Below are 21,587 nucleotides of genomic sequence, written 5' to 3' on the forward strand. Positions count from 1 at the left end.
TAACCCAACAAAAGATATATTGTGGGAGTCCCTGGCACAAAATTGTTCTCCTCTAAAATCATATGAAAAGAAAACCTGAAAAAAATCTTGTCATTGTGTATGTTTGGGGGTCTTTGACATGATTTTTTTTGAAAACCACAACCTATTAGAGCGACCATTCCACATCAGATGTGCTTGTATTGGTTTATACAGTCTTTCACAATCTAGATGCCTCTGCACCTATACAGTTCTAACTGATTTATGATTTTACAATTTATAAAGTATCTAGTTAGAAGGTGCATAACTTGTTTATGTTGAGGTTAATTCAGCACAAAACAAATGTATTTATTATTATTATTTTGTAATCATTGCCCCAGTATCCATCTTCAAGTTCATCCAAAAGGCTGATGTTCGTGCTGTAATGACTGAGACATAGGTTGTTAATAATGATTCATGAAAGTGCTGTATATAATGTAAGTGGAAATTAATTATACACTGTAAATTAAATGAAAGGCTATGCCAAATTAATTAATAACTGGTAATAACATAACACATTGACAATGACAACACATTAACGTTATAATCTCATGTTGTTGAACCATCACAAATTAATGTTTAACTATAGTAGGCCTAATTTAGTTACTAATAAATTAATCATGTGGGGTCAGACCCGGTCATGGGACCGAGTGGGTGAGTTATTAAAGTGCCATATGGTAAAATTTGGAATACCGCGGAGAACTCGCCAGTTTACTTGAAGTCGCCGTGGCGAAAATTCTTCATCAATGTCTTCATCGTTATGCTATCATGCTGTCTTCATCAGTGTAGGCTATAGTATGTCAAACTCACAGTTAAAGTGATCAAATTATTTTGTGCAATTAAATGGTCAGCTAGAGATAATGATAAAAAGGTGCTTAGGTGAGTATGTGAATACCAATGATAAGTAGGCCTACCATTTCAGTTTATGTTTACTAATGAATTACATTGTTTCGGTACTTTGGTGTTTAAACTTTTAGCATTCCTAATTTGAAGCAACCCTAAATGAAAACTAAAATGGACTAAATCGCAAACTGGCGATGATTTAGAATTAGAATCCCACTTTTTTATGTTTTGTCTAAATGATGTTATTACAGTAATGTGGAATATTTTATTTATTTATTATTCTAATGTATATGCTAAAATAATATTCATTCACAAGCAAAAAATTAGTAGAATGAGTAGTTGTTGCCTACCGCCCAAGCGTATGACGTCAGAGTAACGTCTTACGTCACCTCTGAATCGAAGTAGATTTCTCCAAGCAGTGTACTCACCCTATTTTTCTGCATTGCAATAAATACTTTTGTACAAATATAATTCTACACATCATAATCGACATTACACGAGCTCGTCGATATAACGGAATATAATGATCATCGAACGCCACGCATCGGACGGAAACCTACGCTTCTTCCCTACGCTAAGCTAATGTTATTATTGCATTCATAAGAAGAAAACTTGCTAGCTAAAGAGGCTAGTAGCGCTAGCATTTAGCCTCCATCGCTACGAAGCTACCGAAGCTAGCACCATTAGCCCACCTCGTTAACAAGTGACAATTGACAAAAGGTAAACAAGGTGGAACCATTTGAATCCACACGGTGGATGCAACACTACTAGCCAGGGGTGTGTGGCGTTTTGTTAGGAATGAACTACGGTTTGACAGCCGGAGGACGATAAGAAAAAGCGGCATATTAGCCAGCAGCAGCAGCAACATAGGCAACGAAAAACAATACAAATACTGAACCCCTCTTCCATCACTGACTAGTAGGCCTAGCTGTCATGCTAACGATAGCCACTCGTTAGCTAATGCTACACATGATAAGAGAGGTTCATTAAAGCAGGGGCACCAAAACAACACTGTGGGCGACCACACTTTATTAACCATCGTCCCCATAGGTTGGTTTATTGAACGAAGCTGGAGTGAACATGCGTTAACTCCGCTGTCACAGTCAAATCCTCAAGTGTTACTAGCATGCCTGCTAAATCCGGCATTTTTATATTGCATGTGCAGTGTTCATTTATATGTGCTGTCCCGTCCAAATAAACGTTTAAATTAATAACTACGAGAGTGTACAAATGGAACCATTCAGACTAGGTGACATGTGTACACTCCGAGAGTCCGAGGCACAGATTGGCATATGAGGCAACCACACATTTTAACGCACTGATCGGTGATAGGAGTTGATGACCCCGAGACTGAGTGTAAACATTGACCATTTTTGTACGTATTTAATTGAACACAGGATTTTACTGTGCTGGACTGCTGGTTATGTGTTCTCAGATAATCTCTGCATTATGATTAGCTCAGCTGTTTGCCTGCTGGTACAGGTACATCATTTAAATGTCATTAGTCTAATCTGGCCAGTGGTAGCCTATTCGATGACTATGCAACCTTCTGCATTAGTGTTGTGTTAATGTCCATGGCTGGTCTGTCATCACTTAGTTAGCTGTGTTATTAGGGTTGACAACTACATGAAATTCAAATAAGGGACACTTAGCCCGGTGTTCAAGTTTGTCAACAGATGTTGTTCACAGCGACAGAATGAGCTGTCTGCGGTCAATGCCTTTTATTGGATCACAATGCCAAAACATACCGATGTGACTGATTCTTGAAAGGATAAAGAAGCATCGGGCAGACGGACACTCACATTGCTGGACCTTAGGCAGGTTTTGCTGTTGAGAATGAGAGACCGCCTGTCTCAGACAGGAAGACAACCCCTTCTTCATGTGATCTTGTACTTCTTTGTCGTAATAGCGCTCAAACTTTATTCTATCCTGCCTTGATCTCCTTACCCATCACCTCTCTCCCTCCATTTCTTTGTTTTCTTGGAGAAATAACAACACAATGGGAACTATGCACAAAAACGAATTTCACTCATTTTGATGTGACAATAAATCTGAATCTATATGGATTAATGCCATGTACTATTAAAACAAATGATTTAAACTACTATTTCCCTGTCTGTTGATTCGGTAGGATGAAGATGATGTGATCCTGTGTGCGCCAGAGTGAGATGACCCCTATCAACTGTTTGAGTGACAATCCATTCTAAAAACTGAACAGTTCTTCTCACTACATCTCCATCTGCAAACTCTTGCAGCCACTCTTGTGCCTGAACCATGTGAGGGCCCTTCGCTCCAGTCTGAGGGGACCCCAGGACTGTTCCAAATAAGCCTCCGCTGTGCGGGGCTAGAGTGACCCTGTGTGTGAGAGAAAACCTCCCCAGTACCCTGCCTTCCCACCTGCATTCCGGTTCTCCTTCCTGAGGAGACACGCCATGATGTTCCGAGACCAGGTGGGAATCCTGACGGATTGGTTCAAGGGCTGGAATGAGTGTGAACAGACGGTGGCACTGTTGTCTCTGCTGAAGAGAGTGTCGCGCACCCAGGCTCGCTTCTTGCACATCTGTCTCGAGCACTGGCTGGCAGACTGCACAGAGATCCACATCTTAGAAGCTGAGGCCAACAATGCAGGTAGCAGACAGGTTACTGATTATGTATTCAGGTTATTGCAATTCATGTTTTAACGTCAACGAATACTTTACAAACCAGTCCTTCTCTGTATGCTTCCCCATGTCACCAGCTATTGTCAGTCAGTGGCACCAGGAGCCAAAGGAGAAGGTGGTGTCTCTGCTGCTGTCCCACCTGCCTCTGCTGCAGCCACGGAACAGCGAGGCCAAATGTGAGTACATGAAGCTGCTTCAGAAGGTGTTGAGTCACACCATTGAGAGCAGCCTGTTTGTGGAGGAGAGCAGGCAACTTTTATCGTACGCTCTCATCCACCCTGCCACCACCCTGGATGACCGCACCTCCCTGGCCATGTGGCTGAACCACCTGGAGGAGCACCTCTCCAGTGGCTACGCACCCTCCACGCGGGCCCCTTCCAGCCCTTACCACCCACGACAGGGCTCTGACGAGTGGCCCAGCTCTGCTGAGGCCCTTGACCCCGCCCTCGCCTGGCAAGATAAGTCCCCTTCCTCAAGCACGTCTCCAGCTGGCCAAAACGGACACATGCCTTTTCCAGGTGGGATGTCTTCTCCCATCAACAGCAACAACACAGGTATAAACAGGTTTTGGTTTTGGTTTTTACATTTTTTCTTCAAATATCCTCTTTGGGAAAGTAGAAGTTGAAAAGCATAGACTTTTATAGACAAGCATAGACAATTATCTTTTCTGTTGTCAATCTTGTGATGTACCTATTTTTCGAGGGGCACTATCTCCTCCAATACATGGCTTTTGAAGATTATGTCATATGGCAGCCAATTCTATGGACTTTGATGTTTTTTTAGGTCACTTAGGATGTAAATCGTTTGCCAGCCAAGTCTATGCACTTTAATGTTTGTGAGTACCAAATCTCAACGTAAGCTATCATGTGGCCGATATAAATGTATATAAAGTACAAATTAATTTTTTTTCATACATGATGCCCCCCAAAAAAATCTGCATGCCCCCTATAAACACCAAGATGCCGTCCCACACACCTCGTTCTGTAGCAGCCAAGTACCCCCTCCCCCCCCGTACAAAAGCAATAAAAAGTGCCCCTCACTTCACACGAGTGGGAGTTTTTTATTTATTTGTGTGTGTTCTGTGTCATTTCTAATAATCTCCATACGTGGATTGCCATGCTTCCTTGCCAGGTATTGGTGGGCAGCTACAACCCAGCCCTCTGAAGAAGACCTTGTCCCTCATCCCTTCCAGCCCTCATGGATGTGGTACTGAGTGGATTAGCCAGGAAGACCTGGGGGGCAGGCAGGCCTTCGCCCCAACAGACCATGCACCCCTGTCCCCCCAGAGCAGTGTAGCCTCTTCAGGCAGTGAGCAGACAGATGACCAAGGCTCTATGCGCAACACTTTTCAAGAAGATGGCAGTGGCATGAAAGGTCAGACTTTACCAACTAAATGAGGCTAAATGGTAGTCAGTAAAAGCCATGCATTACCAACAGTCATACAAACTCTAAAGTATTTGTATTTTCTGCCCCCTCTTCATATTTGTATGTCATTGTTTGGGTGGTCAAGATGTCCCCATGTGGTTGAAGAGCCTCCGTCTTCACAAATATGCGTCGCTGTTCTCTCAGATGAATTATGAGGAAATGATGATTCTGACAGAGCACCACCTAGAGTCGCAGGTTTGTCATTTTTGAGGGGCACCAGCCCCTCCTATTTAAAGGTTTAATGTTTGTTTTTAGCTCAATCTTTGTTTTAAAAATGCCATTGACAATGAAGGGAAAATGTACGTCATCTTGTCCCTAACACAAACATTAAATGCCATTTACAATAAAGAGAATTTATTGTTTGTTTTGTCACCTATCACCTAATCATAGCAACATGAGTTAGACTTTAATATATTAGCGCCCCTCACTTCACACAGGTGTAATTTTTACGTTATCATTCGCCAGGGCTAGGTTTTGATTATTCCATCCCTCATTAGTTCTCCTCAAATACATACACCCACCGCTAATGAGGCATGAAATTAAGCAATGCACCCTGCAGTTACATAGGGCCATTATAAATGGTTAGATTTTTGCCTTTGCATCTTTAATGAAACAGATGGTCCAGCCCAATGAGAAATATCTCCTAATTGTTGGGCAAACCCATTTTGTCTTCCCTATTTCTCCTTTTCAGAATGTTACTAAAGGCGCACGGCACAAGATCGCCTTGAGTATTCAGAAACTGCGAGAAAGGCAAAGTGTCCTCAAGTCTTTAGAGAAGGTAAGGGAAATTATTTGCAGAGTTGATGATCTGTATTTGTGCTAATAAAAAGCGCCCCGTGGTTATTTACCTGCTTTTCATCTTTAAAATTGAATAACATATGTAACCCTCCTTTGGCAGGACATCTTGGAAGGTGGAAACTTACGTAATGCCCTCCAAGAGCTACAGCAAATTATTATCACACCCATGAAGGCCTACATCCCACCCAGTGCAGTTCAGACCACCTCAGAGGGCACCAAGATAGGGTCAGATAAAGAGCTGGGCACAGACGGTTTCCAGTCCCACAACCCCCCTCCTTGCGATGGAGAGTCCTCAGCTACACCCATCTCAGACGGTGACATCGCTGGACAGTTCACACGTGTAATGGGTAAAGGTACGCTGGACATCGCTCGCTCGCCAGTGTGTGTGTGTGTGTGTGTGTGTGTGTGTGTGTGTGTGTGTGTATGTGTTTTAATGCTGTGTCCCAGTGGGGCCCTGCAAGCTGAGCTGGCCTTGTGTGTCGAGTGATCAGATTTGCTGCGTTAACATTTATGTAGTGATGTGTAAACCTTGCCTGTGATTTGCAGTATGCACCCAGCTGTTGGTATCAAGGCCAGATGAGGAGAATATCAGCTGCTACCTTCAGCTCATTGAAAAGTGTCTGATACATGAGGTGAGAATGAGCTTTTTATTTCTTGCTTACTTCCACACTTGTGTTGTGTGCTGTGATTCTGTTACTCCTACACAATAACACTATAAGAAACATTATGAGAACATTTAATATACTTGCTGTATTGAAAGGTGTATGTGACATTTAAAATGTTCAATTTTGAAGTTTGTCTTCCTAACAAAAATAAAACTTTAGTCATGGGGATTGAGTTTGAAACCCTTTAGTGTTTGGAGTTCTAACATCATGCTGTGCTGTCCGTTACTCTGTCAGGCTTTCACAGAAACACAGAAAAAGAGGGTCGTCTCCTGGAAGCAGCAGATCCTCAAATTGCTGCGCCTGTTCCCCAGAAAAGCCATGCTGGACATGCCTGTGTACCGACAGAAAGGGTGAGACAGTGTTTGCTCTGTATCCCCTTCGTTAGCCCATTCTGACCTAAGATCAGAATCTAAAAATGTCTTCTACATCCTGACAGTTTTCTGAAAAAGCTATGTTTCTATGTCAATCGTTCTTCGACTTTTCAAAAATAGCAGACCTACAAGCCGAGTGGCGCGCTACGAGCTCGTAGATCTGCTATTTTTCAATATCTAAAGCATAACATAATGCTAACACCAAAATGGGTTAAAGAGATGTCAAATAATAACACTGTGTGCGCTATATGCCACAACCATACTCTGTGAATATCCAGTTCTCTATAGGGCCCAGCAAAATATCCCAAAAGGGGCGTAAACATTTGTGGATTCCAGCCCGCAGTCCTTGTTGTGGGGCAAGTAGGACCCTAGGAGAGACACAGATCAATCACTTTGCTAGAGTGACATGACGAGCTTGTAGCCTAAACAGTGATTTTTCCATGCTATTACACTACTTTAATGGGTCATACTGTGACTTAACAGAAGGACTTTAGAAGGAAGGATTGTATTGTCTGGACTTTCTATCAAACAATCAATCTTGTTAAAGTGTTCTTGATTAATGTATTCATGAACACCCAGAAAATAGCCAAAACGTCACTGCACTGCAAAAGACGTAAAAGTAGGTCAACTGTCAATTAACTACCAGTAGCTTATTAAAATAGCCAATGTCTACCCTGGTGAGCTGCAGATCATCAGCTATTTTCAATGAACAGAGTTAACGTGGAGATTAACAATCAATAGAAAAACACACCAGATCTAGAGGTAGGCCTATATTATATATTGTTAATAAACTTGTTCTTGAATCATAGTCTACCATGTGTGACAGTGCAGCGCTCAAGCTCAACTAGAAATGTTGAGCGCAAGCCTCGTCTTTCCATTAGTTTTCCGTTCAATCTTTAGTCGGCAAATGAGTAATTTTACAAACGCAAAGCTTTTGACATCCGTTCAGCTATGGTTCAGTTTGCCCCACAACACGGTGAGCTAGTAAATATCCTATTTTCACTACTTGAAGATTTTTGTTTTTCAAATTTATGGAATCTTTATTTATTGTATTTATTAATTAAATTATTTTTTTAAATGATAATCACAAACAAAAAACAAAAGATAAAGCTATACGCCTGCTCACCAATGTCTCTTTTAAATGTTTAATGTCATTTCTGTCCTCTCTGTACTTTATCTAGTTGGGCATATGGGTCCAACTCTCTCCCCACAGCAGGCTCTGTGAGTGGAGCTCTAGGACGCCGGGGAACGAGGCAGTTCCAGATGGCCCCTCGTGGGCTCCCAGCCGGTCGCATGGGGCTTCTGAGTCCAGGTGGTATCGGAGGAGTTTCCCCACGTCACAGCCTCACTAACCCTGCTCTGGGAAGTCAGGGTAGACAAGTCAGTAGCTCTGTTCCTGGCTAGTCAAAAGCATAATTGACACTTCCGTGTATGTTTTACACTTGGAAATCAGTTATTTCTGGCAAGGGACATGGTCGTGGTACAAATTATTTATAAATTAGGTTTAGCCATTTATAACACAGTGGTGAAGCTGCAAATCAATGACAGAAGTGGAGGAAGGTTCTTATGATATTATGTATAACATTTTCTTTGTTGTAAAACATTGTCAAATAAGATATTTTTTAACGTAATCCTCAAGAGGCAATTTGGTCTTTTCAATTGCCAAAAATGATTCATCACTAGGGTGCCCCAGTGGCTCACCGTTTTATTAATCTCACTCCCACCCGCTCCTGTTGGATTTCTGACTACTCCCGCCCATGGTATAGTCCTTCCCGCAACCGGCCCTGGTACGATTCCGACCAGAGGCCAATTATAATCATTATCATACCTCAAGATAATTTGTTTTTATATTGACTTTGCTGAATAGACGGGAAAGAAAAGTTTCAAACCCATTATATGAGTGACAATTTGTTAATGAGAACTGGTCTTTTCCATGTTGTAGAACTTATGGTTTGCCAACCCCGGGGGCAGTAACAGCATGCCAAGTCAGAGTCGCAGTTCCGTGCAACGAACCCACTCGCTGCCTGTCCACACATCCCCGCAAACCATGCTTCTGTTCCAGCAGCAAGGTACTGTACAGTGACTGTATTCTAATATTAACATGGTTATTATACATATTCCCCCTCCGTCATCACACCAACACTGCACTACAGAATTAATTTACGTGTTCATTATACCCCCCCCCCCCATTTGTAGATTAGTCATTCACTTGTTGAGCCCCTCAGCTGATTCTCTGTGTTCTCTCAGTGGAATTACCATCTTTTCTCAAAGCACAACAACACGTTAATCTGTTCCCGGTGTCGATAAAATAATTGGTAAATAATTGGAAGCCTCGAGCTTCTGCAATGCAATGCAGGTTGCTCTGATCATGTTTAATGCAGGCATTTCACAGATTTTTACAATTGTTATACCCATCACTTGTCAATTTTGACTAAAATCAATCGTCTTTCAGAAGATAAAATGTGATTTCATCATTTTTTAGATGTCATAATACTCATAATGCCCATACCCAATATATTATATTGGGTATGGGCATGAGTGAAAATTCTTAGTGCTATAATGGTGTTTCTAGTGTACTGAGTACTATGCTGTTTCTCATTCCTTCAGAATGCCAAGTTCCAGGTGCCGACCTGGAAATCAACCCCACGCTGGAGTCACTGTGCCTCAGTATGACAGAGCATGCCTTAGGGGGTAAGCGTCCTCAGCCGTTCCCATAGACTTTATGGGACCATCATGTAACCCATTGGTTTCTGCAGACACGTTTTGAAGCCACTTTTTTGGCAATTTCAAATCCACCATCTTGGAACGTCCAGTCCCGAAAAGCAACCAGAAACAACTGATATTGGCTGCATCCGCAGCAAGGGCGGGTCTTCACTCGGTAGAACCAGTAGAAAGTAACATACCCTACTTTATCATGAATTTGAATTGAAAAATAAAACGTCAAAAAAGAGATTGACAACAAAGTATTTATGAAAATATGTACTAAGTTCATGAAATTATAGTATAAGGTTTGGCCAAATTCTCATTCACTTGCATGAAGTAAAAATGCTTCTGTAGCCAGCAGGAGGGGAAATGCAGACGGAGAACCATTTAGAGCTGCATGCTGATAATGACTTCCTATTTGATCTCAAATCCAGCAGAGCTTCTTTGCCACCTGGCAGTTCCACACTGAAGCCGATTTATGCTTCTAATGTACAAGGTTGACGTTCTGCTATTTTCGGTGTACTTATGCCAGTACCTCCAGACAACACACACATAAAAGAACGGGAAACAACTAATTAAAATTCACATTATGATGTCTCCAGGCTAAAAACTGAGTTCAGGCCATTATCACGATTTTTTCAATAGTGGGACAGGTGCATTTTATTTTGCTTTATTTATTTGCCCTCAACTTGTTCCTTCCATTCCTCTCTCTTCGTCAACTATATCCCATTAGAAACTAAGCTTTTTAACCTTAAAAACACAGTCAAATATTTAATGCAAGACTCCCAGCACTAGATCAGTACTGAAGCACAGTTCAATCAAGGGTGGTGAAAGATGTGTTTTTGCTACTCTTTGCCACATTCATTTTTATGGGTTTTTGAGCTGTGGCCATTAAAATCTCATTTATGAGATCATGCCAATCTTTGTCAGAATTTGGCCTGAAAATGTCTCCTAGGTCTTGTGAAGTTGCCAAATTTAGGTTAATTCTAACCTGACTCTGCCAGATGGGGGCGGTATCGATTCACATGTTCACAATACAGCCTCCAACTGGGATGCATGATATCAGGAGCTCGTTAACACTTTTGGCGTTTGAGGGGGTTGTTTACTTTCCTGCTTCATGAACGTCATGTAGACACGTCAATATGATTGACAGACGGTCCTATCCAATCACCTGACAAGTACCTTGAAAAAAAGGAGCAGCTTACATAGTACAATAGGTAGAGAGGTCGCACACACCAAGAATCAATATTTAATAGCTTTATTTCTCTACATCAGGACAAACGTTTCGGCTATCCAGCCAGGCTGGAGTCCAGTAGCCTTTATGTTGACACTGATCTGGCCCACTGTAGTTGTTATGCCCGTCTTGTTTGTAACCATGAACTAATTCCCATGCCAGATTCTTTGGGGAGTGCTCATTTTGATGCACCCAACATCCTGCATATTTGCCGTTTTACAATAAATGCTTGACCTTTAAAAACACACAAGCCTTTAAGCTTTTGAAGCTCACCGAAGGAAGTCACTATAGGTGAGCGATCCCTGTGTCAAGCAGCTGATGGCCCTGTACATCAGCGAGCATGCTGTTTGAGTAGCCAAACCATGGCAGATGTACTGTTCGGTTGGTCGTCACAAATGGAGCGCTTCCTCTGTGATTCCTCCACGTGTCAAAGCTAATCACAACATCCCCATTTCTTAAGCTCTACTCTAAACTAATTTGGTGGCATGCCAAGATAAGCATTAGACTTACAGCCCCGACATTGTGGGATCGAATCCAACTCCCGATGCTATTTATTTACATATCTAAAATGCGTCTCACATTATTTTATTAGGATTAAGGTTAGTTTTATAGTTTTTGTTGCCCCCGGCGAGTCGGACCACTTGGCCCACTTGGTGAGAACAGACTACAGTCCCTAATATTAAGTTAAGTAGCTAGGCTAAGAAACAGTTACGACGACAAAGGCACGCCGAAGCCGTCTGAAGTGGACTAGAGCCACGAGTGGAACCTCCGAGAGAGCTCAGGCGAGTGAGTCGACCTGCTGAACATTGCGATGTCTGCCTCAGGCAACTCCGCGCCGTTAGAGTTGAGTCCCGATAGGAACAGAATCGTACAGAATCATCATTCTGGTGGCCAGAAATATCTCAATCAAGCGTGTTTTGGGGTGCATGTTCTCGTGTTCAGCACAACTGCCTATCAAAGTGACTAAGGGTCAATCACAGCGCATGCAGTGTTATCCTCCAGATCATGGCAAAAAGGGTTTGCAATAAACAGTGGAGGGATATATTCAGAATAATCAAATGAACAAGGAAGGGGACACAACAAGAATCGAAGAAAAAGCATACATATCTCAAAGAACGAGAAATCCCATAAGCTCGTCCTTAAATGCAACCAACACAGCCATGTGGATGAGTAGTGTCCTTGACACCATTTCCCTACTTGGCGACGGCTTGATTGACCTTCAAGTAGCAACTGGTTGCTTTTGCTACGGTATTTTATTTGACATGGATGTTTGTGGGTGGGGGTTTGTGACCAGCCAGTTAGGCATGGAAGATAAATTCAAGCACTTAATGCCCCCTTGTGTTTAACCAAATTTGTTTCCAAGCATCAAGTGAAACTGGTGTCTCAGTTGATCTGTGTAGTAATTTTGGTCCACTGGCTTTTGTAGTATTGACTTAAGATTGGGTCTCTTTTTCAGCCAGGTTTACAGAGGGTGTAAATTTGACGGTGCAGTATATTTATGTTCACATATGTTCATCTCCAATCTCCTCCTCAGATGGTATAGACCGAACATCAACAATATGAACAGCAGAGAATAAGAAGAGTAACAAACTTCACTTCAAGTGAGGCCTGTTCAGCTTCTCATCGCCCAGCACAAGATATATGCTTCAGAAAACAAGGCAAATGGTCACTACAAAAACGACAAAAACTGTGTATATGTTCTCTGATATTTTTGTACTTTATTATATACAACTAAGTTTATTATAAATGGAATACAGATGATTATTATATTGCCGGAGGGAGAAGAGGTAAATTGTGCAAACTGCTCCATGTTGTCTGCAGGACTGTGACATGATGTGCAGACTCAGTTTGCCGTAGTCTAGAGAGGAAAATGGCGGATCGGTGCTGTCTTAAAGGGGTTCTGCCCTGTGTTAACTCTTTTTCTCCTCCCAGCAAAAAATAAACAAACACTTGACAGTCACGGCTCACGCCCCATGAAATATTTAAGAGTCAAACCTTTCCCAATGAGGAATAAGGCACTTTTCTCCTCCTCCACATGCACATATAATCTTTGAAATTGGGCACTGAGCTCTAATTGATACACCGATACACTCACACAGAGGCTCTACCTGTATCTAGGGATTTATTCAGAAACACAGCCACAAATCAAACCCATAATGCTTGTTCTGAATCTGTAGCCAGTACTATCAAGGGCATGTGTTGATCGAAGCTTAAAATGCTTTCCTTGGTTCTTTGTCCTATATCTCTGCCCTGCTCCCAAATACATTAGAGGAAAATGACCGAATAGGGGGCCTATAATTCTTCTTATGTGTTTTGTGAAAGCCAAGCAAGTAGGACTAAAGGTATTGAGGAGAACGGGTTTGCAACTGAATCATAGATAATACCCATTGTCTTGGTTCATCTCCGTAAAGGTATAAAGACTGTGTCCTACTCTTACCTCTACAAAGCCAAAGAGAAGGGCTGTGTGATTGTTAATTCAAGAATGATGCAGAAAGATGCAACAGAATGGTATATTTGTTTAAAAAAGAATGACAGCCATTTAAATAATTCATGTCAACTGTGGCATGTCTGTTAATATTAGGTGCCCTACTACACAAATGATGATGAATCTCAATTTGTGCCGAGGAATCCCCACAGGGTTGAATAAGGGCTGGTGAGGTGTGAGTTATGAGTGCTGGTTTTATATTGAATTGATAAGAAGAGAGGGTAAGTGTCTGTTTTAAATTTACAATTTAATGCAGGTTGAGGAAATGTTCAACCCTCTGGCCCCCTTATGATTGGTGCAGATGAAGCTCCATCAGTACTCGGTACTCACTTCCTCGCCCTCACCGTGCCCTCTCCTCAAAATGGCCAGTGTGGAGATTTGATGATTCATACTTTTCAAGGTGCTTGGAAATGTCCATATTTTCCGTTTTGAGTCCTTCTATGTTTCAGTCATAAAAAACCCTAACATTATCATGTGGTATCCGTGTTGAATCTCAAAAACTGTCTAATACAGCCTCTGTGTTTGAATGTGGCAGAGCGGAGGTGCATGTAAGTGTAATATGGTCTTTTGGATCACTTTTGGTTGAATCATAAGGCAGGGATAACCATTTGCATATTATTTCTGCAGAGCCATAGTTGGTCTGTTTAGTAAACATGGTTATTTACAAATTGTCTTTTCCACTTGTATTTTTTACTCTCCCTTGATATTGATAACTTATGCTTTTTTCTATAATTGCATGTTTTTGCCACACTAATTCAGCACTGTTGTAGATAGGACAGAATAGTCATGGTGGTTGGTGATGCTCAGGATCACCAACAAGAAAGCAGAAATGTTGCAACTAATGTTCTATGTTAATACCGCCTAAATGTCACTGTTTACATCTTGCTGGGATATGCCCGTTTCATGCTATGTGATGTCATGAATTTTCCATTGTCTCACTATGTAACACATTAAAGTACTGAAGCCTTCTCATAAATGAGCTGGCAGGGTAGAGCTTGACAACAGATACCTTCTTACCCCTTATTTACCAACTCTAGTTTAGTGTTTTGGTAGAAACTTCAAGTGAGGTATGCACACCCTGCCTTTGTGGTTGAGGAGTGATGTGAAAAGAACAGTTTTCCAGGCCTTATGATTAAACTGTTGTCACTGCAGAATGATCCTGAATAGTATTCTAGTCATGGTTTTCTTCAGAGCAGGCTCTTGGATAGATCTGACTTGGTGAATGCATCAGATTCATACCCATGAAGAGGCTTCTATGGTTGACCAATTTAAGATTGTTATCTTATTTTAAACAATGAAGCGTATTAGCTATACTGTATATCAATGCTCTTATGTTATATGGCTCAGATACTCATTTTGATTACCTCAGCAAAGGTTGGAACCTTGTGAGACTTGTACAGTACAGTACTGTTAATACTACACATGGAAAAATGCATAGGCTACAGGTGCCTATGCATTATGGAATATGTAGCAGGAGATGAAAATGCTTATCTGAGCTGTAAATAATGTGACTATGTGTATAACCGAACAGACACTAATAACAGGCCAAGGAATATGTTTACTCCGTGTTTACATTCCAGTGATGGGTGAAATGGGTTAGAAAATGCACTTCATAAGTTCAGCCTTGGATATATTTTCACATACCAAGCCACCACTAATGAGGTACAAATCCTATGTGATATGATGGCTACTACCAAGTGGTCTGTCAGATATTGTCTATGTCCCTGCCTGGCTTAGTGAATAAAGCAGTCAGTTGTAGGCTATATTGCATCTTTGTCTTGTACAATTTATATTTAATTCTAATGACTCCCCAAACATTTTCTAATATTTTATGAATGAACATTTTGCATCCCATGCTTACACACACTACCTTTTTACTGTCACTCATTGTATGTTTGACTGGTCTGAACTGCAGCATTCATGAGATGGACAGTCCAAATAAAGGAGTTAAATTCTTTTGCTACTTGATTCATGGCTTGTGTTATATCTCATCTGTGTACTTCGAGACATGATTTCGGTGCCTTTTCAGTTGTCTACACAGAACATTACGCCTCGATGTGTGCCGAACCTTACCCATACCATTCTTTTTTTACTGTGGGTCAGGGAGGGTTGACCCACCCACAAGCACCTGTGTTCATTGTAATTTGTGTACTGGAGCTTAGGCCTACCCCATAACCCAAGTTCCCAACCAAGTCAACCTATGGGGCTCGGGTTATGGGTCTACCTGTGCATGATGACATCAATACTGCTTAATGCATTATGTGCAAATTCAAAACAGGTGGTAGCCTACCTTGAGTGATATTCAACGAGCACTTCCACTAAAAATCACCTGCAAGGAATTTCCTGACAGTACAGGAAGTAGCTCATAACATGGATTTTTATGAAACAAACACTTTGCAGATAGAAAGAGGATAATTCAAGCTTTTCGTACAGCTGCAATGTTGGTGAGTTTGACGTTGTTTAATGCAATTCGATATTTTTTTAGTTTTAGTTTTTCATTTGTCAATGGGAAGTTGCACTAGTTATCACCTTGCTGGCAAGATTGATGCGGTCTGCATATGGTCAATTGCCCGCTTTCTACCTGGTATCTGAGAGTATATACGCCTGGTATTCGTATTCTTAATGAGCTGTTGAATCCTCCATGTAAATAGAGCTTTTTAACACAGAGTTTTGGGAAGAAATTAAGTGGTTCTCAAACTTTTTCAAGTACCCCCAAATTGTCATTTTTTAGCCTGCGAGAAGAGAAGATTTCTACAGCTCTAGCAGTGATTCTCAATCCATGTAATTTCAAGGACCCCCAGTTTGACATATGCATTAGTCTACGGACCCCCATTTAATGGTATTTCTATCTCTTGGACCCCCAATTTATTATAATGTAAAATCAATGTTATTTTAACTCTCAGAGTTAAAATAACATATCAGAGTTACAGACCCATAAGGGTCCATTTGGTTCCTAACTATCTCTAATTGAGGTACCCCCTGGAACTCCCTCAAGTGGCCCGTAGGGGACCCCACTTTGGGAACCACTGGCCTAAGGAGTGGACCCTTAGAGTATATACTCTAGAGTGGACCCCATCTGAAAACATTTTGTGCCAGGGATCACAAAAAAAAAAGATTTGTCAATTACTCAAAAATATTATTATTATTATTATTATTATTATTAAATTATTGGACCATACACAGAGAACCGTGCTGGCTATAAAAATATCAATGATGGACATATCCATCCATATTCAAATAACTGACATTTTATTTATCAAGCCGATTTCAGCTTTATATTCTATTATATTCCGAGGGGTTAGGGAAGCCTCCGTTTTGGTTATTTTTGGTAAGCGAGTATTTATACTTCTTCGTACTTCTTCGACAGTGTCGTACGCCAAAACAGCAAATCTACAAGCTCACAGCGCGTTGCGAGCTTTAGATCGTCCATTTCCCGTAAATGAGGCTTTAGGTTTGTCTTATCCACCACAAATCAAACCTGGAGTATTAAGTACAGTTTTGTTCGCACGTAAAAGGTTTCATGTAGAACTTGATAAATTGCAAGAGCATCTGTAATGTATTATTTACATCACTTCCGGGTTGAGTGTTTTGAGTGGTCTCAGCTGTATCAAGCTAACGTTAGCCGCTATTATTAATACTACTAGACCAAGTTAAAGCTTTTAAAAGTATGAAAGGACACTCCTTCCACAGGTAATGTAACATGAACGACGTGTGTATATTGACTTGTAATTAGACAAATATAATGATAGATTGGAATAACTACCTATCCTTTCAAAATGAAAAGTGCCAGGCTAGCTGGCTAGCAACTGCCTAATGTGATCCGTTGAGTTTCGCTGTTTGTTGGTTACGCTATTAATCTGTTCTCCAAATATTCTATAATTATAACAACATTGTTGATGGCCCAGGGGTGGATTCAATTGAACCAATTACGATAGCATACTATCTTAGCATATCCGGACACTATATTTTACATGAGAGCTAGCCAGGGACCCTTGCAAATTACATCACTTTAATTTAGTTTGTGTTATTGTTATAAGTGTTATTGTTGCTTGTCAGATCTGATGCTCCATTTCTAGACACTTAAAAGTCTTAAATCTGATCCTGGGAAGCAAAATTAAACACTTCCGTGTGCTTTCAAGTACCACCCAGCAATAGGAAGCTTTTGGCTTTCTAGGCTTGTGAGTCATTATTGCTGGCCCTGGCCCACTGACCGTTGTATGCATCTCTTCAGATCTATACATGTATTAAACCAATAAAGAAATCCAACTTTAGATGACATTACATGACATTACAAGGACTCAGTGACAGTCAGATGTGCCTCAGTTATTGTAAAGTGTTTTTCTATGCTGGCCTAACTTTTGGTACTTTTACATGGAACAAAGCGTAAAGGACTCTGATATTCTATTATTAATATGTATGTATTGTATATTTATTCAAGGACTCCGATGTCTATTATAATTATGTGTCTGAAGTGGTTCATGACATGTTTGCACTTTTGGTACAGTTGGCTGTGTCATGTTTGTTTACATGGGACAGAGAAAGTTGTCTCACCTAGGGAGACTATAAAATGTGACACTTCCTGTGTTTGTAGCATTCAACGCTGATGAAGGCTTGAGGGTCGAAACGCGTTCGTTGTTGCTGCATACTATGCCAACTTTATTAAGAATAAAAAAGTGCTGTGAGTGCTGGTGTTTTCTCCATGAGAGATTTTTTTTTAAGTTACTTACGAGACCGCGCACCCGGTTAAAGTTTAAGATGAGTTGGAGTTGAGTGAGCTACCTTAAAGCCAAGATGTAATGCATGGCAACACCTTTATCTTACAGTCGTTATTTTGATGAAAGAGCTATGTTAATCAGAATAATCCTAAAGCCCCAATTGAAGACCTTAACAGCTGCCTTTCTTTTTTTTGTTTTACAGAACAGTGATGCAGAGTGCAGACAGTGACTGATTGAGCAATGCATCTTAATGGAAAACCTGACACAGAGAGCCGTGCAATCACAGGTCATTAGTCGACAACTCCCTGAAGTAGGCTCATCCTGTGCAACTGTTTCAACACATAATTAAACATGTCATTACCAAAGGAATCAGGGGATCGAGGGAAAGACAGAGAACGGGGCGCCCGTCCCAAGGTGAGACAGAGCCGCTCGGAGGAGAGAAGAGACACGGGTGGAGGCCGTAAAAGTGGAAAAGAAAAGAAGAAAGGTCTTGCATCTCATGAGCTGGCTGCTGAGCGACCTGTCAGCGATGGCTTTGAGTACGGTGAACTGTTGAGTGGTCCAGTGATCAGAGAACGATGTTCCTCTTCGCCTCTTAAGGAAGGCAGGCGATGGCAGGGCTTGGAAGTGGGTCCTTTATTACCGGGACAAGAATGGGCAGCCAGTTCAAGCCAATTCACCAAGCCAGGACAGGAAATAGGGGGATCGGTCACTGAGATACCTCCCACTGTTGAGGAGGAGAGTAGAGGGGCAAGTAGCAGCCGCACACTCCGCCAAAAGATCCAAGATGCCATGGGGCAGTGTTTCCCCATAAAGACGCACAGTACAGCAGCATCAGCACCAACTCCTCAGTCTCTTACATCCTCAACTTCTGTCTCCTCAAAGCGTAAGATACACCTCAGTGAGTTGATGCTGGATGACTGCCCCTTTCCCATAGACTCAGAGTTGGCTCAGAAATGGTACCTCATCAAGCAGCACACAGCCCCCATAACTCAGCCTCCAATTATTGATTCCGTGATGGTCAGCAGTGCTTCAGCAACACCTGTGGCCGCTGCGGTGGAGGATGTAGATGACCGGCTGCGAGAACGCCGGCGTATAAGTATCGAGCAAGGTGTTGAGCCACCGCCTAATGCAGAGATCCACACATTTGAAGTGACGGCCCAAATTAACCCTCTTTATAAATTGGGCCCAAAACTGGCCCACGGTATGAATGAGTTGGCAGGAGATGACAGAGCCACTATTCAACAGCAGCAGCTGCAGCAGCAGCAGCAGCAGCTGCAGCTTCTCCAAAGCCAGCAGCAGCACCAACTGCTACTACAGAGCTGTCTGGACACTTTAGATGAGGTAGCAGCCTCTGCCTCGACCTCTGTCGTAACCTGTGACCCAATCCCTGAGCCTGTGGACGACTCGGAAGTGACAGCGAGCCAAACGACACCTGGGGCCTCGCCCCCGCAGACTGATTGTCCCAAATCTCAGGATGGCTACCGCGTTCACACTCAGATTGATTACATCCACTGTTTAGTTCCAGACCTGCTGCAGATCACTAATCTCCCTTGTTACTGGGGGGTAATGGACCGCTATGAGGCAGAGACTCTGTTGGAGGGGAAACCCGAGGGAACATTCCTGCTCCGTGATTCTGCCCAGGAAGACTACCTCTTTTCCGTTAGCTTCCGGCGTTATGGTCGATCGTTACATGCCCGCATCGAACAGTGGAACCATAATTTCAGCTTTGACGTACACGACCCCAGTGTGTTCCATGCACCTACGGTCACAGGCTTGCTGGAGCACTATAAGGACCCCAACTCCTGCATGTTCTTTGAGCCTCTACTGTCCAATCCCATCCATCGCACACAGCCCTTCAGTTTGCAGCACATCTGCCGAGCGGTCATCAGCAGCCGCACCACCTACGATGGTATCAACGTGCTTCCCATTCCAAATACCTTGAAAAAGCACCTGAAAGAATACCATTACAAACAGAGAGTGCGTGTACGGAGAATGGACACCTGGTGGGAATAACAAACTTCTGCTATATCGTTGAACAAAAAAACCCTACTAAAGTCACATTCTTGATGCAAGTCCCTCCTACTGAATAATATGTTGACTTGTTCCTTACTAGGCTATATTTGGCTATGTTAATCTACACTGCACTGTATTTTTTTTTTTTTTTTGTATTTTCTTTTTGCCATTTAGGCCAGATTCACTATGTCTAAAACTCTAATACAGCATCTTAGTTAATTTGTCACGCACACTCAAAAAATCCTTTATGCTCACATTAAACATGAAGCTAATTTAAAAATAGACTTGGTGTTCACAACTTTGTTATTGCTATTTTTTATTTCCTTTTTAGTTTTCTAGTCAGATTTACAAGGTAGTTTAGCATAATTATCTGACAGTGGGGTGGGGGGGTATTCTAGTGTGACTGCGAGATGAGATAATTATGATAAAGCTGCTCATCAGTCAGACTAAGGAGGTGGAACCATGCTGAGGTGTGTTCCATTTTTTTTTTAGACAAGAACTGCAAGGATTGAGCATGTATTAACGATGTTTAAATCAGAGCTACGGTAACATTTCTTAGGGTTAAAACTACAAGTTTTCTCTTAAAAAGTTAAAGCTCTATATTGTGATGGTGGTCGTTGCTATTAGATACCAGAGTCTCCCTGTGTCTCCATCTCTTTAATAATCAGAAAATGTATGTTTAGGTGAGTTGCCAATTTCATACAACCAGGTTACAGTAACCATTTGTGAGCTTAAATTTTAGTGTTCTCATGGCTGTCATAACTTCCAATTTCACTGGTTCATCCTCTATCTGTATGATACTTTATGAGTTTGTTTCCTGATTGGATAAAACTGGTATTCCGACCTGAAAATCTGTGTGCTAAAGAGCTGGAATGATGGGGAGACAGAAACCCCTACTACTGAACAAACACTATAGCAATGATTGTTCTCAGAATATAGTAATATGTAACACTTACCTTGAACAACCCTACCTTTATTTTAACCAAGCAAGATATGGTCATTAGATGTTAAAATATATTAGATGCTGGTGTTGCTAGATTAGAATATAGAAACTGCCACTTGTTTGGTATTGAGGCTTGTTTAAATGTCACATGCAATGTCTACAGATATAAGACAAGACAACAAATATAATTTAACTCAGAAAATGGGTAAATGTAGTGCATCAAAATGACCCCTCTTAATTATTTAGACAATTATTTATTTTAATGAAATTCAAATAGTTCTGATTACTGCATAATGATTTACACTCATGGACCAAACAAGGTGCACACTAGTCAGTATTATGAGAATTTTAGCATAGTTAATTGGCACTAATGAAATCCTGAGGACCAGTGTGGGACATAGAGAATTGGAGAACCGTTTGTCGTTCTGTGGCACCCCATGCTGAGTTCAGAAAAGGATAATCAGCCCAAATGTAAAGTTCTGAAGCAAGCTAATGTGGGCTATATGTGGCTGTGATGACGCACAATTGGACATTGGTCAGCAAGATTCATTATGAAGAATTGGATGTAACTTTTTTTCTAAACATTTTTGAGAGTAGAAAGCAAACCATTGACTTGTAATTCCTTGTGTATTCTATAGAACCAGTGTTTGGGGTAACAAATAACACAAGTAACGCATTACATGAGAATACTTTAATTATTAAAGTGATGTTTTA

General features: G+C 41.5%; 2 protein-coding genes across 2 annotated transcripts; both read left to right on the top strand.

Moving 5' to 3' along the window:
- Positions 1-1,265: 1,265 nt before the first annotated feature.
- Positions 1,266-15,167, top strand: samd4b (sterile alpha motif domain containing 4B). Its single transcript, XM_080771838.1, has 13 exons — positions 1,266-1,578; positions 2,990-3,486; positions 3,596-4,072; positions 4,650-4,892; positions 5,029-5,138; positions 5,635-5,721; positions 5,842-6,094; positions 6,288-6,373; positions 6,641-6,756; positions 7,959-8,157; positions 8,720-8,846; positions 9,385-9,468; positions 12,249-15,167. The coding sequence occupies exons 2-13, from the start codon at positions 3,291-3,293 to the stop codon at positions 12,275-12,277; spliced, it is 2,007 nt and encodes a 668-aa protein (XP_080627964.1). The 5' UTR covers positions 1,266-1,578; positions 2,990-3,290; the 3' UTR covers positions 12,278-15,167.
- Positions 15,168-18,265: 3,098 nt separating this feature from the next.
- socs9 (suppressor of cytokine signaling 9) lies at positions 18,266-20,699 on the top strand (the record flags this gene model as incomplete). Its single annotated transcript, XM_080772428.1, has 1 exon — positions 18,266-20,699. The coding sequence occupies one exon, from the start codon at positions 18,266-18,268 to the stop codon at positions 19,928-19,930; it is 1,665 nt and encodes a 554-aa protein (XP_080628554.1). The 3' UTR covers positions 19,931-20,699.
- Between the last annotated feature and the right edge of the window lie 888 nt (positions 20,700-21,587).

This window comes from Protomyctophum bolini (genome assembly GCF_963924005.1).
Source record: "Protomyctophum bolini genome assembly, chromosome: 9".
NCBI classification, from domain to species: Eukaryota; Metazoa; Chordata; class Actinopteri; order Myctophiformes; family Myctophidae; genus Protomyctophum; species Protomyctophum bolini.